This window comes from Chrysemys picta, chromosome 9 (assembly GCF_011386835.1).
Source record: "Chrysemys picta bellii isolate R12L10 chromosome 9, ASM1138683v2, whole genome shotgun sequence".
Lineage (NCBI taxonomy): Eukaryota > Metazoa > Chordata > Testudines > Emydidae > Chrysemys > Chrysemys picta.
In genome coordinates this window covers 92,182,114-92,195,319 of record NC_088799.1, presented here as the reverse complement: position 1 = coordinate 92,195,319, position 13,206 = coordinate 92,182,114, and the positions used below count along the sequence as shown (strand labels likewise).

General features: G+C 45.0%; 1 protein-coding gene across 1 annotated transcript in view; it reads left to right on the top strand.

Moving 5' to 3' along the window:
- COMMD5 (COMM domain containing 5) overlaps positions 1–932 on the top strand; it is a 32,264-nt gene extending 31,332 nt beyond the window's left edge. Inside the window, exon 7 of the mRNA XM_065556686.1 lies at positions 672–932. Coding sequence (XP_065412758.1) covers positions 672–773 — 102 coding nt within the window. The 3' untranslated portion in view covers positions 774–932. The remainder of the gene's footprint in view (positions 1–671) is intronic.
- The last annotated feature ends 12,274 nt before the right edge of the window (positions 933–13,206 follow it).

Here is a 13,206-nt window from a genome sequence, read left to right as displayed (position 1 = left end):
AAAAAGAGGGACTGTTCAGCTTGGAAAAGAGACAACTAGGGAGGGTTGATAGAGGTCTCTAAAATCATGACTGGTGTGGAGAAAGTGAATAGGAAAGTGTTATTTACCCCTTCACGTAACACATGAACCAGGCATCACCCAATAAAATTAATAGGCAGCAGGTTTAAAACAAACATAAGGAAATATTTCTTCACACAACATACAAACTGTGAAACCTGTTGCCAGGGGATGTTGTGAAGGCCAAAAGTATAACTGGATTAAAAAAAGAATTGGATAAGTTCATGGAGGTTAGGTCCATCAATGGTTATTAGCCAAGATGGTCAGGGATGCAATCCCATGCTCTTGGCGTCCCTAAACCTCTGACTGCTACAAGCTGGGACTGGACCATAGGTGATGGATCACTCGATAAATCGTCTTGTTCTGTTCAGTCCCTCTGAAGCATCTGGCACCGGCCACTCAGAAGACAGATACTGAGCAAGATGGACCACTGGTCTGACTCACTGTGATCATTCTTATGTTATTACCTAGCATTTTGTTAGCCTCTGATCTTTTACTTAAAATCTATAAAACTCTTGTCTGAACCTATATGGGCCTGATGTTCTAGAATGTTTTCTGTCTGTATGGGTGTATTAGCCAGATGAGTCACAATTCTAACAAATCGTATGTTTCAGGTGCCAGTTGTAAAGTTTCAAGAATTAAGGTACAACGTTGCCCTGATATTGAAGGAAATGAATGATCTGGAGAAAAGAAGCATTCTGAAAATTCAGGACTGAACACTTCCAAACTGCAAATTAATAGAACCAGTTGGAAACCTGAAAGAGAATTGTGAAATGCAAAATAAAGATTCAGCACCATTTTGCATGTTATCAGTATTGTAACATAACATTTCTAACATCTGCTGTAAATATTTTTCAATTAAAGTGTTAAAAGCCTCTGCTGTTTTCTCAAACTTATTTTTGCCTAAGAAATATATTTATGAACATGGTATAATCCACTGTTTGTGAGCGCTTCTCTATGATTCATCAAAACATTTTTAAAATAACTGTCCTAATAGATGTAAGAACCGCTGCTTCATTATAATGATTCATCTCTAATTATTTTAGAAAGCTTGCTACCGAAAGCCCTGTCACTATGTAACATAAGAAAAACTTTGCAATGCTTGAAATTAAAAAAACCTCTCTGTAAACAGCATGACAAATATATGAAATTGAGCAAGTCACATACAAGTCATATTGCTGTCTGCGTTCTCAAATGATGTGCGTTGTCCGTGAGTGAGTGAGGTGCAGTGACAGTTAAAAAAGGTAATTTAAAGAAAATTGGGAGCCTGTGGAGCAGGAAAGAAGAAATCCAGTGCAACCAGCTAGAGCTGTGCAAACAGCATGGGGGTGGAACTTGGGCCTGTAAGAACCCCTCACCAGGTTGTCATGGGTGGGTGGCGTGCTGCTCTGGTTACCTGATGGACTTCCAAGCAGAAATCCAAAGCTGCTCATTGTCCATTGTTCCCTACTCCTCTTGAACAGAAAGGTAGTGCATTGGCACTTGAGATCCGCATTCAGGAAAGCATGCTTAAGTCATCCCTTTTGAGAAAAGCACGTAAGCACCTACTTAACTTCAAGCCTGTGTTTGTCCCATTGGCTTCAATGGGACAACAAGCATGGGTTTAAGGGATTTGCGGAGTAGGAATGCATATGTTCATGAATCCAGGCTTGAGTGAGTTTTGCTGCCAGGGGAGATGTGGAGGCTGGGTAATAGCATGAAGACAACACAGCTCATAGGCTTTGGAACCATGGGATTTACCTGTCAAAAGTATTTGACGTAGCGTGAATTGTAGTTTTTAAGCACTGGCTTTAATTAGCTACCTGCTGATCTGGCTCAGTAGTGCCACCTATTCCTTTGGCGCCCCTGTGTCTGGTGTGGTTGCAAAACTGTCCCTTGTACACACACACACACACACACACGCTTGGCGTTTCAAGAAAGCCTTTTTCCCTCCCCCATGTTTTTGTGTGGGAGAGGACAAGTGGGTTCTTGTTTTTTCAGAACCACAATAGGCATAAAAATACACTGACATGATGTTGGACTTACTTCAGACTGTCGCATTATTTTAGACTGCGTGACTTCCTGCTGAAACGAATCAAAATATCTGAAGATTGCAAGATCACATCGTGTTGCCAAAAGCCAGACTTGGCGCTGTATCCAAATGTTCTATTTTCTTCCTGAAAGTCCAATGCAAATAAGAGCTAAAGGTCAAACGGCAGCATGCAGTGGATGGATGGGTGGGAATGCACAGTCCTTGGAGACCGATCATGTTTTAGTAGGATGTGTAACTGCTTCCATATCATGTTTGTGACAATTATAGTTGTCATTGTCAATTGACCATGTTGTTGTGAGCCCCCTTTACAAAATGGCCATTATTCTCTATTCCTGTTGCTCAGTGCCAAAGGATTCTAACATAACCAATATCTCTAGCTGTCAAGTATTCCAGATCCTAGCAAGTGTCCCCTCCTAGCCAGCCACTAGGACAGCTGTGAGCAGAATCCATACCTCTGTGTTCTGGATCTCTGGGGTGTGTTAAGTTTAGAGCATCAGCTGGCTGCAGGACTGGTTCTTCCCTAGGTCTCTCTGACACATTTCCTGAGTGCTGACTCTCATCTGTTACTACTTCAAGGTAATGGGGCTCCTCAGTCCACCTGCTGTAGGTCCCAGGGGCCAATACTGACTTCCAAGCTACCCCAGTTACTTTAAACACATCCCCCTCCTACAGGAGCGCTGCCAGCTTTTCTGCCGCCCTAGGTAGCGGAAGGTCCTGCCCCAAAATGCCGCCCCCCACAGAGGCGGCAGAAGGTCCCGCCGCTGAAATACCGCCGCGGTCGCTGCCCCCCAAATTGTAGGGCCGGTCACCTAATGGGTTGCACCGGCCCTGCTCTCCCAGAACTCAGCCCCAAAAGGTGTGAAGTTTCTGGTTGACAGTTTAACACTCTCAGAGCCGTGCAGCAGTTATGCAGCGTTCAACTTTATTCAGTCTAGCACCTTTGTGCTCTTCTGTACTTAATCATGTAAAACACAGGAGAGTACAGATCATACAAAACAATAAACATCTGAAACTACAATGTCCCTCACTTTCTAGCTCATCCTTCCCTTGTAAGCCCTTGAGAAATTATCTGGGTCCAGGAAGCCAGGCAGAGAGGGTGTCCCCTCCTCATGCAGGCTGTTACATGCTAGCTGGTATCTCCTTCCAGTGGGAGCCCCTTATTCAGTTCCTGTGATCTTGTTGTCTCTTGCCCCACACTTCCTCCTGTCTCACTCCCTTTGTTCCTATGATTTCTACTCTTGCCGGGCACCTGGTCCCTTGTTTTACTCCCAGTTAACTTTCCACAGCTCCTGTCTTCAGAGGAATCAGCTAAACTGTTTTTTTTTTTCTTTTTTTCAAAGAATGCAGCTGTTTTTTGTTTTGTTTTTTAGCATAACCTTTGTGAGGTCGAAGTACTGTTGTTAACCTTAAGTATTTCCCATTTTCCCTGTCTGGTGTGTGCCTGCTACTGTGCCTGTCAGCAGTGGTGGATCCATGTACATAAAGGCACACGATAAAACAGTTTTTCAGAACACAACTTCACAATATAAATCAGAATTCATAAGTTGTCCAGCTATAGCCCTAATCATCACATCAATGACCTCTAATCTTCTCTCATTGGAAAAATGTATTTGAAGCCTTTAGCATATTCTGTGGTATAAGATGTACAGTTGCTGCCTAAAAATAAAGTTGTGTGCCTCTGAACCCCTAGAAATCTCAGGTAAGTGCAATATAACACGATTTCCCTTCCCTTGAGCAAGGTCTAGAAACTGGGTTGAGGCTCTGAGTGAATGAACGGAGAGAGCTGATAGGGAGCATCGTGTCTCAAGCATTTCCACCATAATTAACCTGAATAATACTTACCTTTCATCTGAGGATCTCAAAATGCTTTGCAAACAAGCCACCACCATGTCCCTAAGGCAAGGTGTGTTTCTTGGCCCACTTATCAAATGGGTCAATTGTCATAGATGGATGTTGACTTGTGCAAAGTCATAAGCAAGTGAGGGGTGGAACTGGCAACAGAAGAGCAGGGTCCTGAATCCTGGTCCTCTAATATCAGCGGGCATGCCACCTAAGTTCTATCAGTTTCCCTTCGTGCTAGATTCTAGCATATCAGCCCATCACAGTCTCTATAGAACAATTGTCTTTCCAACTAGCTCGTGAGGCAAGTCCAAACTCCTCCACCTGCCTTGGCAGGTCTTTGATTCTTCTAGAGAAGAATGGCTCAGTAGAGGGAATATATTTTTAGGAGGAGAGAAAATCCGAATCCCAAGGCAGAGAGTTGTCTGAGTCCACAAAAAATATCCTCCACGTCTATGAAATCAAAACACCTGTTTGTACTGAAAGGGTACGTCTATACTTACCTCCGGGTCCGGCGGTAAGCAATCGATCTTCTGGGATCGATCCCGGAAGTGCTCGCCGTCGACGCTGGTACTCCTGCTCCGCGAAAGGAGTACGCGGAGGCGACGTGGGAGCCTGCCTGCCGCGTGTGGACCCGTGGTAAGTTCAAACTAAGATACTTCGACTTCAGCTACGTTATTCACGTAGCTGAAGTTGCATATCTTAGTTCGAAGTGGGGGGTTAGTGTGGACCAGCCCTAAGTTGCCAAACAAATCAGTGAGTTATGATTTGAGCAGGTCAGAATCCAGCCTTCCACCCACCTACTATCCTTTGTCCATTAAGATCCAGCCCTTCTGACAGGCACATCTTAGCAGTGACTCACAAAAGGCTTGATCCATAACCTGTTGGAGTCAATGGGAGTCTCTCCATTGACTCCCACAGGCTTTGGATCAGGCCTAGATAGAAAAAAAGGAGTTAGAGACTGAAACATGGAAAGGCTCTAAGTGAACAACCTTTGACCCCTATGGCTCAAGGTGCCCCCTAGGTTACGGTAAGTCAATGTCTCCCTTTTTGGTTCCACTAGTTTAAGATTTTCCTAACCAATTATTGGAATGACTTTATTACATCTTGATCCAAAGCATGGGTTCCTACAATCCCTTGTTTTAATTTTTCCCTCTTAATATTAGCCATAAGTGTCTTCTACATTGAAAATCTAAATCTCAACTGAGCTTTCACTAATGAATTCTTTTTCAATATCTCTCATGTTTGTAAATGACGGTCAGTACAAAATGTTGTTCTGCCATTATTTGAGCCATTTTAAATAGGACAGCGGGGCAGTCTTTCTACTGGTCAGCATCAAGATTTGAAGTATCTGAAAATCATTTCTTCCTTCCATAGTAGACTTCCTTATAGTACCAGTGGTTTCTCTTGTAACTGCAGCCGTCTATGCCCCAATCCAAAGATTAGCTCTAATTGAGGGCTGCCTCTGCTCCTGTGGACTTCCCATACTTCTCATGTGTATTGTAAACCTGTAGTTTACTCATCATTTGTGGATGAGAAGCTTTTCCTCTCTCCCATATAAATTATGCTGAGATAGTTGCCTTCAAACTTACTCTGTTGTACCTCACAAGTTTTGTGGGCTTCATGTGATGGTCTGTCTTACCCATAGGCCAACAAGAACCTTGAAAATCTTTTGGATACGTATACATTTTAAGCTTGATTCTGATTTCACTCCCATGTTCAACAGAGCTGGAAATGATATGACTAGCCTCTTTCTACAATCACTGTGTCCAGTGCCCTGAAAGACACTCAACCCTACACTCCACAAGTCTAACTTGCCATAAGCCAATGTCATCTTAAGCAGGGGTTTGTTGTAAGCAAATATAATTTGCATGTGTTGAAAAAATTGGGGATTTTCCATCTTCTGCGCAACAAATGGAATTTGATAAAGCTGGTCAAAAAAATTGACAACAGTTTTCTGCTGGCAAATGCAATTTCATTTAAATCAAAACATTTCAGGGGAACTTATCACTTTTAATGGAAGAAAGTCAAAACGATTTTCCCTTTTCATTTTGATAACGTCAAAATGTTTTGTTTCAACTTTATTTTGATTCATTTTGATATATTACTTTTAAAGTATTCATGTAATTGCTATTTTATATTAATATTTTGATATCTAAACAAAACACTGATGTTTCTGAATTGAAATTATTTGGAATTTCCATGTCATGGGAAATTTCAAAAATTTTACTTCATTCCATTTTGGAATGAAATCAGATTTTGAAATGTGGGGATTTCCCATGGAAGAGATGTTCTGTTTTCTGTCCAGCTCTCGGTTTGATTATCACAATACCCTGTGAGTGCCTCTCTTTCTGTATCACCTCCTTCAAAGTGGAATTGAATGCAATGCTCATTTTGCTAGCCCCAAGGCCTTGTCAAGCTGATCACTAGTCAGTCATCAATTATGAAGATATGAGCCTTGCATGGAAAGGGGGCTGCTTCTTACTCATTACACTTTGTTCGTGGATTAGTAGGTAACAAGGATTTTCACAGATTTCATTTGTCGTTTTCCCTGAAAAAACAAATCCAAGTTCTCTCATTGTCTTCTGTCTGCTGGTCCCCAGAATCTACTTAAACTGTTTTTCACAATTGCCTTTACTTTTAGTTGTAATAAATTTCTAACAATAAAACATGTAATATTTACATAATTTTCCACCAGTGCCTTTCCTCTCAATGAGAGCATATCAGAATGGAAATCGGACTTGATCATTTTCACTATGAATAATTTTCAGCATATATAATAGCACCGCGGAACTCAAAGCATAGGTAGTATTTTACAGATGGGGAAACTGAGGCACGGAGAATTAAAGGGACTTACTCAAGCTCACACAGAGTCACAATGGCAGATAAAGTAATAGAACCAACATTTCCTGACTCTATGTCCTTCATCTAACTAGGAGTTCATGCTGCTTCCCATCGTATAAGGTCAAAACAGTCATGATTCTTATTCCCCTCCCTTTAAAAAAAATGCATTGGCTGAACTCTGAGTCAGCAGTCAAAAAATATTCATGCCTATTGGTTATTATGGAGAAAGTGCATAGACTAAAAAAAGCCATTGTGGTTACATAATTGCTAGGTGACGTTCATATCCATCTCTCTAAAACTGTGGATGAAATCCTGACCCCCTTGAAGTCAGTTGGAGTTTTGCCATTGACTTCAATAGGACAGAATTTCACCGTCTTCAACCTCTTGAATACAGGAAAAACACTATAGGGGTGTTTATATTACGTTCCTGTTCTCAATTATCATAATAGAGTATAAACCTAAGAGAAAGTTCAAGAATGAAGTCATAGTGTTCGTAGCTTTCATCGTGTTTATTATACCAGTCATTCACAGTGTTCATAGCTTTCATTGTGTTTATTATACCAGTCATTAACTGCTTGAGAAAGACCAGTTCTGTACTCCCTGTCTTTAAAAAGCAGAAACTCTACTTTTGTATTAGTAGAAAAATCATACAAGGGAGATTTGTGTTTTTCAGAGTGAGTCACCTGCTAGCTTCAACTTTTTCTGTTTAAGTGTAGGATAAATCAGTTTCTTAATCTGATGAGCAATGCAAGTAGGCAGTGGTTCCTTTCTCTTCTGCTTCCTAACCAGAATGCACCTCGTGACCTCCTGCTGCTCTGAATCTATGTCTGAATGCCAATCTCCAAATCGTGCTTCCAGAGTCTGTTATACAGAAAACATTGCAATCTAGCTTAGTATGTCAGCTTGATTTGTAGAGGTGCACTTTGCTAACGTGGGCTTTGCTGGACTGTCCGGGGAGGTACTCAGGACCAAATATTTGTAGTTCTGTGACATTTTCACCATGAAAATACTTGAAAGTATAGAATGTAAGACTATCTCCCCATCTCACTTCATCATCCCCAGGCCCCACATTAGCAGGTACCAAATTATGGCTGGCAATATGCAGTCACAGCAAACCTCAAGCTGGGTGGAATTTAGGTGGTGGTTTTCCCCCAGAACTCCCATGGATTCTGCTCCACAGGCCTTCCATGACGGGTAACTGTTTCCTGGGTTGGAGTCAAGGTCTGCACTCTGAATGCTTATGAGCATGCAGCTCCCACCATTGGAGTGGCCCCTTTGCAAAGCTGCCCTCCCTTCTTCAAATTTTCCAGTCCATGTTCCTGCTAGAGGAGGATTGTTCACAAATATACATTTCGCAGTGTTTTGTCAAGCTAGTTTGAAAGTGGCTGGACTTTCAACACTTCCCTTGGGAGTCTTTCCCACATCCTACAGCGCTCTCACTGTTAGGAAATTTTCCCTTCCCTAGCTTCATCCCCTTAGGCCTAGTTTGTACCCTCTTTCTACCACTACCTTCTATCTCTTTGGTGTTTACTATATGTTAACTGTTAGCATGTCCCACTGCTCATAAGCGTTATTACAGCACTGCTAGTTACTGGTTAGGTCACTCTCCTTCACAGAGACTTTGGCTCATAGGACAATGGTTATGAAAATCACAAAGATATAAAAGCCACTGCAATGAAAAGAAACTGTTGCTATCCTGAGTTCTAAAATTAGAAAAACAGATATTTTTCTTATACCTTCATAGTCTTTAAGGCCAGAAGGGACATCTTGGTCCTCTAGTCTGACCTCCTGCATACTGCAGGCCACAGAACCTCACCCACCCACTCCTGCAATAGGTCCAACACCTCTGGCTTAGTTACTAAAGTCCTCAAAGCTTGAGTTAAAAGATTTCAAGTTATATGCAATCCACCATTTACAGTAGTTCAAATCAGCAAGTGTCTCGTGCCCCATGCTGCAGAGGAAGGTGAAACCCCTCCAGAATCTCTGCCAATCTGACTTGGGGGAAAATTCCTTCCCAACTCCAAACAGGCAATCAGTTAGGCCCTGAGCTTGTGGGCAAGACCCATCAGCCAGACCCCTGGAAAGAATTCTCTATAGTAAGTCAGAGACCTTCCCATCTATTGTCCCATCTCTGGCTACTGGAGATATTTGCTAATAGCAGATGAAGATGGGCCATTTGCCATAGTAGGTAACCTCATACCATCCCCTCCACAAACTTAGTAGTAAGCTCAGTCTTGAAACAATCTAGGTTCCCCACCCCCCAATTCCCTTTGGCAGGCTCTTCCAGAACATCACTCCATCCTCTCATGGTCAGAAATCCTTGTCTAGTTTCAAGCCTAAACTCATTGATGGTCAGTGTATATCTAGTATCAACATTGGCCCTTAACTTAAATAACTCCTCTCCCTCCTTGCTGTTTATCCCACTATGTATTTATAAAGAGCAATCATATCTCCCCTGCTTTTTATGAACGTTAACATTTTATTAACAAAACAGTGTACATTTTTTGGAGAGAACTCCAAATACAAATAAGATGTGTATGTTTCATCAGCCATCTTGTTTTAGGGGTTTTTTGGTGGAGGGGGGGAGGTTAAGTATAAAACATGATCACGGCATATGCACTAATTACCTGTTTTTATTAATCTTTGCCTAATTTAAAATACTGTAATTAATAGGTAAGTACTTTGGTTTTCATGCCTTTTTTGAACTATTTGCTATGGGGCTGTGCTGTACTTTTGAGCTATTACCTGACTTTCCAAGTACAGAATTATTGAAACCAGTTATTCAATTAATCAGTTTCTTTTAAAGAATTTTACCTGACAACGTGCTTTGATTCTGAACGTTTTCTAAGGAGATGCTGTATGGTTTAATAGATAGGGTGCTGGATTGTTACTCAGGAGAGCAAAGGCCAGAACATCACTGGCATACATTGTCATAGCTCCATTGATGTCAAAGACAGCTGAGGATCCACCCCAGAGATTCTATTACTAGCCTGCTGTGCAACCTTGTACAAATCACTTTACCTTTATTTCCCCTCCCATCTTGTGTCTTGTCTGTTTAGACTGTAAGCTCATCAGGGCAGGGACTGTCGTTCGTTATCTGTCTGTATAGTGCAGGGGTTGGCAATCTGCGGCACGCGTGCCAAAGATGGCAAGCGAGCCAATTTTTGATGACACGCTGCTGCCTGCCAGGATCCTGGCCCCACTCAGCCCCCCCCACCCACCGATTTCTCCTGAGGGGGCAGGAGGCAAAAGCTTGGTCCTGCCGGCAGCCAACTCCCCTCTCCCCCACTTCTTCCCCCAGCGTGGTGCTTTCCTGCCCCTCCCCCTCCCTCTCCCTGCCGCGGATCAGCTGATCGCCCTTGCGAGGGGAAGGGAGAGGGGAAGAGGAGCTGAGCCGCAGCATGCTCACTGCTCCGGGGAGGAGGCAGAGAAGAGGTGGGGACGGGGCCCTGGGGAAAGGGGTCGGAACGGGGCATATCCCCTCCAGCCCCCTGCCGTGAGCACCCCCACGAGCCGAGCACCCCAGCCCTCTGCCCTGACCCCTGAACCCCCCACACACACAGCCCTCTGCCCTGACCCCTGCACCCCCCCACACACACAGCCCTCTGCCCTGACCCCTGCACCCCCCCACACCTCCAGCCCTCTGCCTTGACCCCTGCACCCCCTCACACACCTTCAGCACCCGTTCTGACTCCTGCACCCTCCACACTAACCCAGCCCCCCCACACCCCATGTCCTGACTCTTGCACCCCCCCCCCACATCCCCACCCCCACCACCAAATGGGAGCTCCTGCACCCCCCCATTCCCACCTGCACCCCTGGTCTGGGGTCCCTGCCCTGACCCCTGAACCCCCCCACACACACCCAGCCTTCTGCCCTGACCCCTGCACTCCCCACACACACACCCAGCCCTCTGCCCTGACCCCTGCACCCCCTCCACACACACAGCCCTCTGCCCTGACCCCTGCACCCCCTCCACACACTCAGCCCTCTATCCTGACCCCTGCACCCCCTCACACATCTCCAGCCCCCGTTCTGACTCCTGCACCCCCACACATACCCAGCCCCCCCATGCCCTGACTCTTGCACCCCTCCCCCACAACCCCACCCCCACCCTGAGCACCAAACAGGAGCTCCTGCACACACACACACCACATTCCCACCTACATCCCCAGTCTGGGGTCCCAGCTGCCGGCCCCTTGCCAGCCGGGGTCCCACAGGCCCCGCTCAGCCCACTGCCAAACTAGGTGAACGTTTCCCAGGCCAGCAGCGGGCTGAGTGGGCCGGTGGCAAAAAATCAGCATTTTAATTTAATTTTAAATTAAGCTTCTTAAACATTTTGAAAACCTTGTTTACTTTACATACAACAATAGTTTAGTTATATAACATAGACTTATAGAGAGACACCTTCTAAAAAACGTTAAAATGTATTACGAGCATGCGAAACCTTAAGTTAAAGTGAATAAGTGAAGACTCGGCACACCACTTCTGAAAGGTTGCCGACCCCTGGTATAGTGCCTAGCACAAGTGGGGCCCCAAACTAGGTTGAGATTTATAGGTGTTACTGTAATATGAGTAAGAATACTGGATGGGAACTGGATTCTCTGACTCCGACTCCTGACCGTCTGCGGCGGGGGAGGGGGCTATCTGCGGAAGTACAAGGCTGTATCCTTGCTATAGCAATCCTGAGATAGACAACATGTCTCTTTCGCTGAATGGAGATATTGGGACAATGGCTTGTATTTTTACACGCGGTTTTGAAAATTCACGTATGTAGATCAGTTTCTAAAAATGTGCAATCTAAAGCTCTACCTCCATGAACAATTGCAAACAAAAACAAAAAACCTCCTGCAATCGAGTACATTCATTTTGAAGCAAATGCATATCAACATTAATTATGAGGTAGGACAGTTGATTTTTTTTTAAATGTCTTCCAGTATCCTTTGAGGTGGATTTATCCTAAAGATCCCTCTAGGCCAATCAATGGGTATTACGGAAAATTACAGTAAAGAGGTCAACATAGCTAACCTTATATAAGTTTTTTGTAATAGCAACCTATACCTAAATGTTGTTAATCTAAAAACTGGTGTGTATAGATGTATATATATATATATGTATACGCGCACACACACAAGATGAGATATTACATGACTTAACAAGACAAAGTAGACAAGAGATTTTGCTACTTATCATCTAATGTTCTGGTTAGTCTAAGTGTGGTGAAATGTAAATATGTTCTATAATTCCTTAAAAGGGGTGTGGATTTGTTGATAAAGAATTTTTACTATAACCTGTATAATTAAACTTTGTATAATTCCATTGCTGTCTTGGGGTGGGGACTTGATTCCTTTGTTTTGCCACGATACTGGTCTTTGGAATTGTATCTTTAACTGATGTTTTATTTATACTGTAGTCATCAAACCTCTCTGGCTGCAGAGTACCTTTCAGCGCTAAGCGTTTTGAATACATTAAGGAATTAGGCTTCTCACCACCACTAGGTAGTGAGTAAGGTCCGGAGTTATGCAAGTGCGGTTTTAAATGTGAGGATCAGTGGAACACGTTGTACAAAAAGGGTAGGGGAGGGGGTTGTTTTCTTCCTAAGGCATTGCTAACTATCCCTTTTATTTGGGTAAAATAAATACAATAACCGAGACAAACCCATTTGCAATGACCCGGCTATTCCCGCGAAGGAGGATTGGTCCAGGTTCTGCAGTGTATAAACTCCCCAGGGCAGGGTCGGGGAAAGACTCAGATGTCGCTTTGCAAGTTGATTGCTACCCCGTGTGTGCCAAGAGGGGCCGTTTCAGGGGGTCGGACCCGTGTGTGTGAAGAGTTGGGGGGACACCTGTTTCTCAGACCCCTGCGTGCTCTGGGCTGGGTTAGGGAAGCGAGCCTGTAACCAGCCTCGGGGGAAGTGGAAAGATCTCTCAGGCCATCGCCCTGGGCACAGCGGGGGTTTTTCCACTTCGGTGTATTTTCGACTGCGTCGTCCCTTGAGTTTCGCAGCCACGAGTCCCGGAAGGAGACAGGGCGCCCAGCATCGCCTCCTGCCCCTGGAGAGCGGCCCGACCGGGGCAGAGAGCGGAGCCGCCCCGGCAGCACGGGGAGCCCGCGGGCGCCTGGCTCTCCCCCGTGCCCCAAGTCCTGCTCTGCTCCCGCCGCTGCCCCGTGCCCGCAGCTCTCATCCCCTCTCCCCGCTCCCTTGCGGGGGGAGCCGTTCCCCTCCAGCGCCCGTCTCCCCTCCCCAGCCCGGCGTTACAAAGCCGCTCCGGACTTTATGCACGAGCCAGCCCGGCCCTTCCCTCCAGGGCTGCTCCTAGAGCCTAGCGCTCCCCGCGGGGGTGGGGAGGCGACCCCCTCGCCTCGCCCCTCAGCCAGGCGCCCGCAGCGAAGCCCCCAGCGCCACGCGGTTACAAAACCAGCCCGTTTTGTAA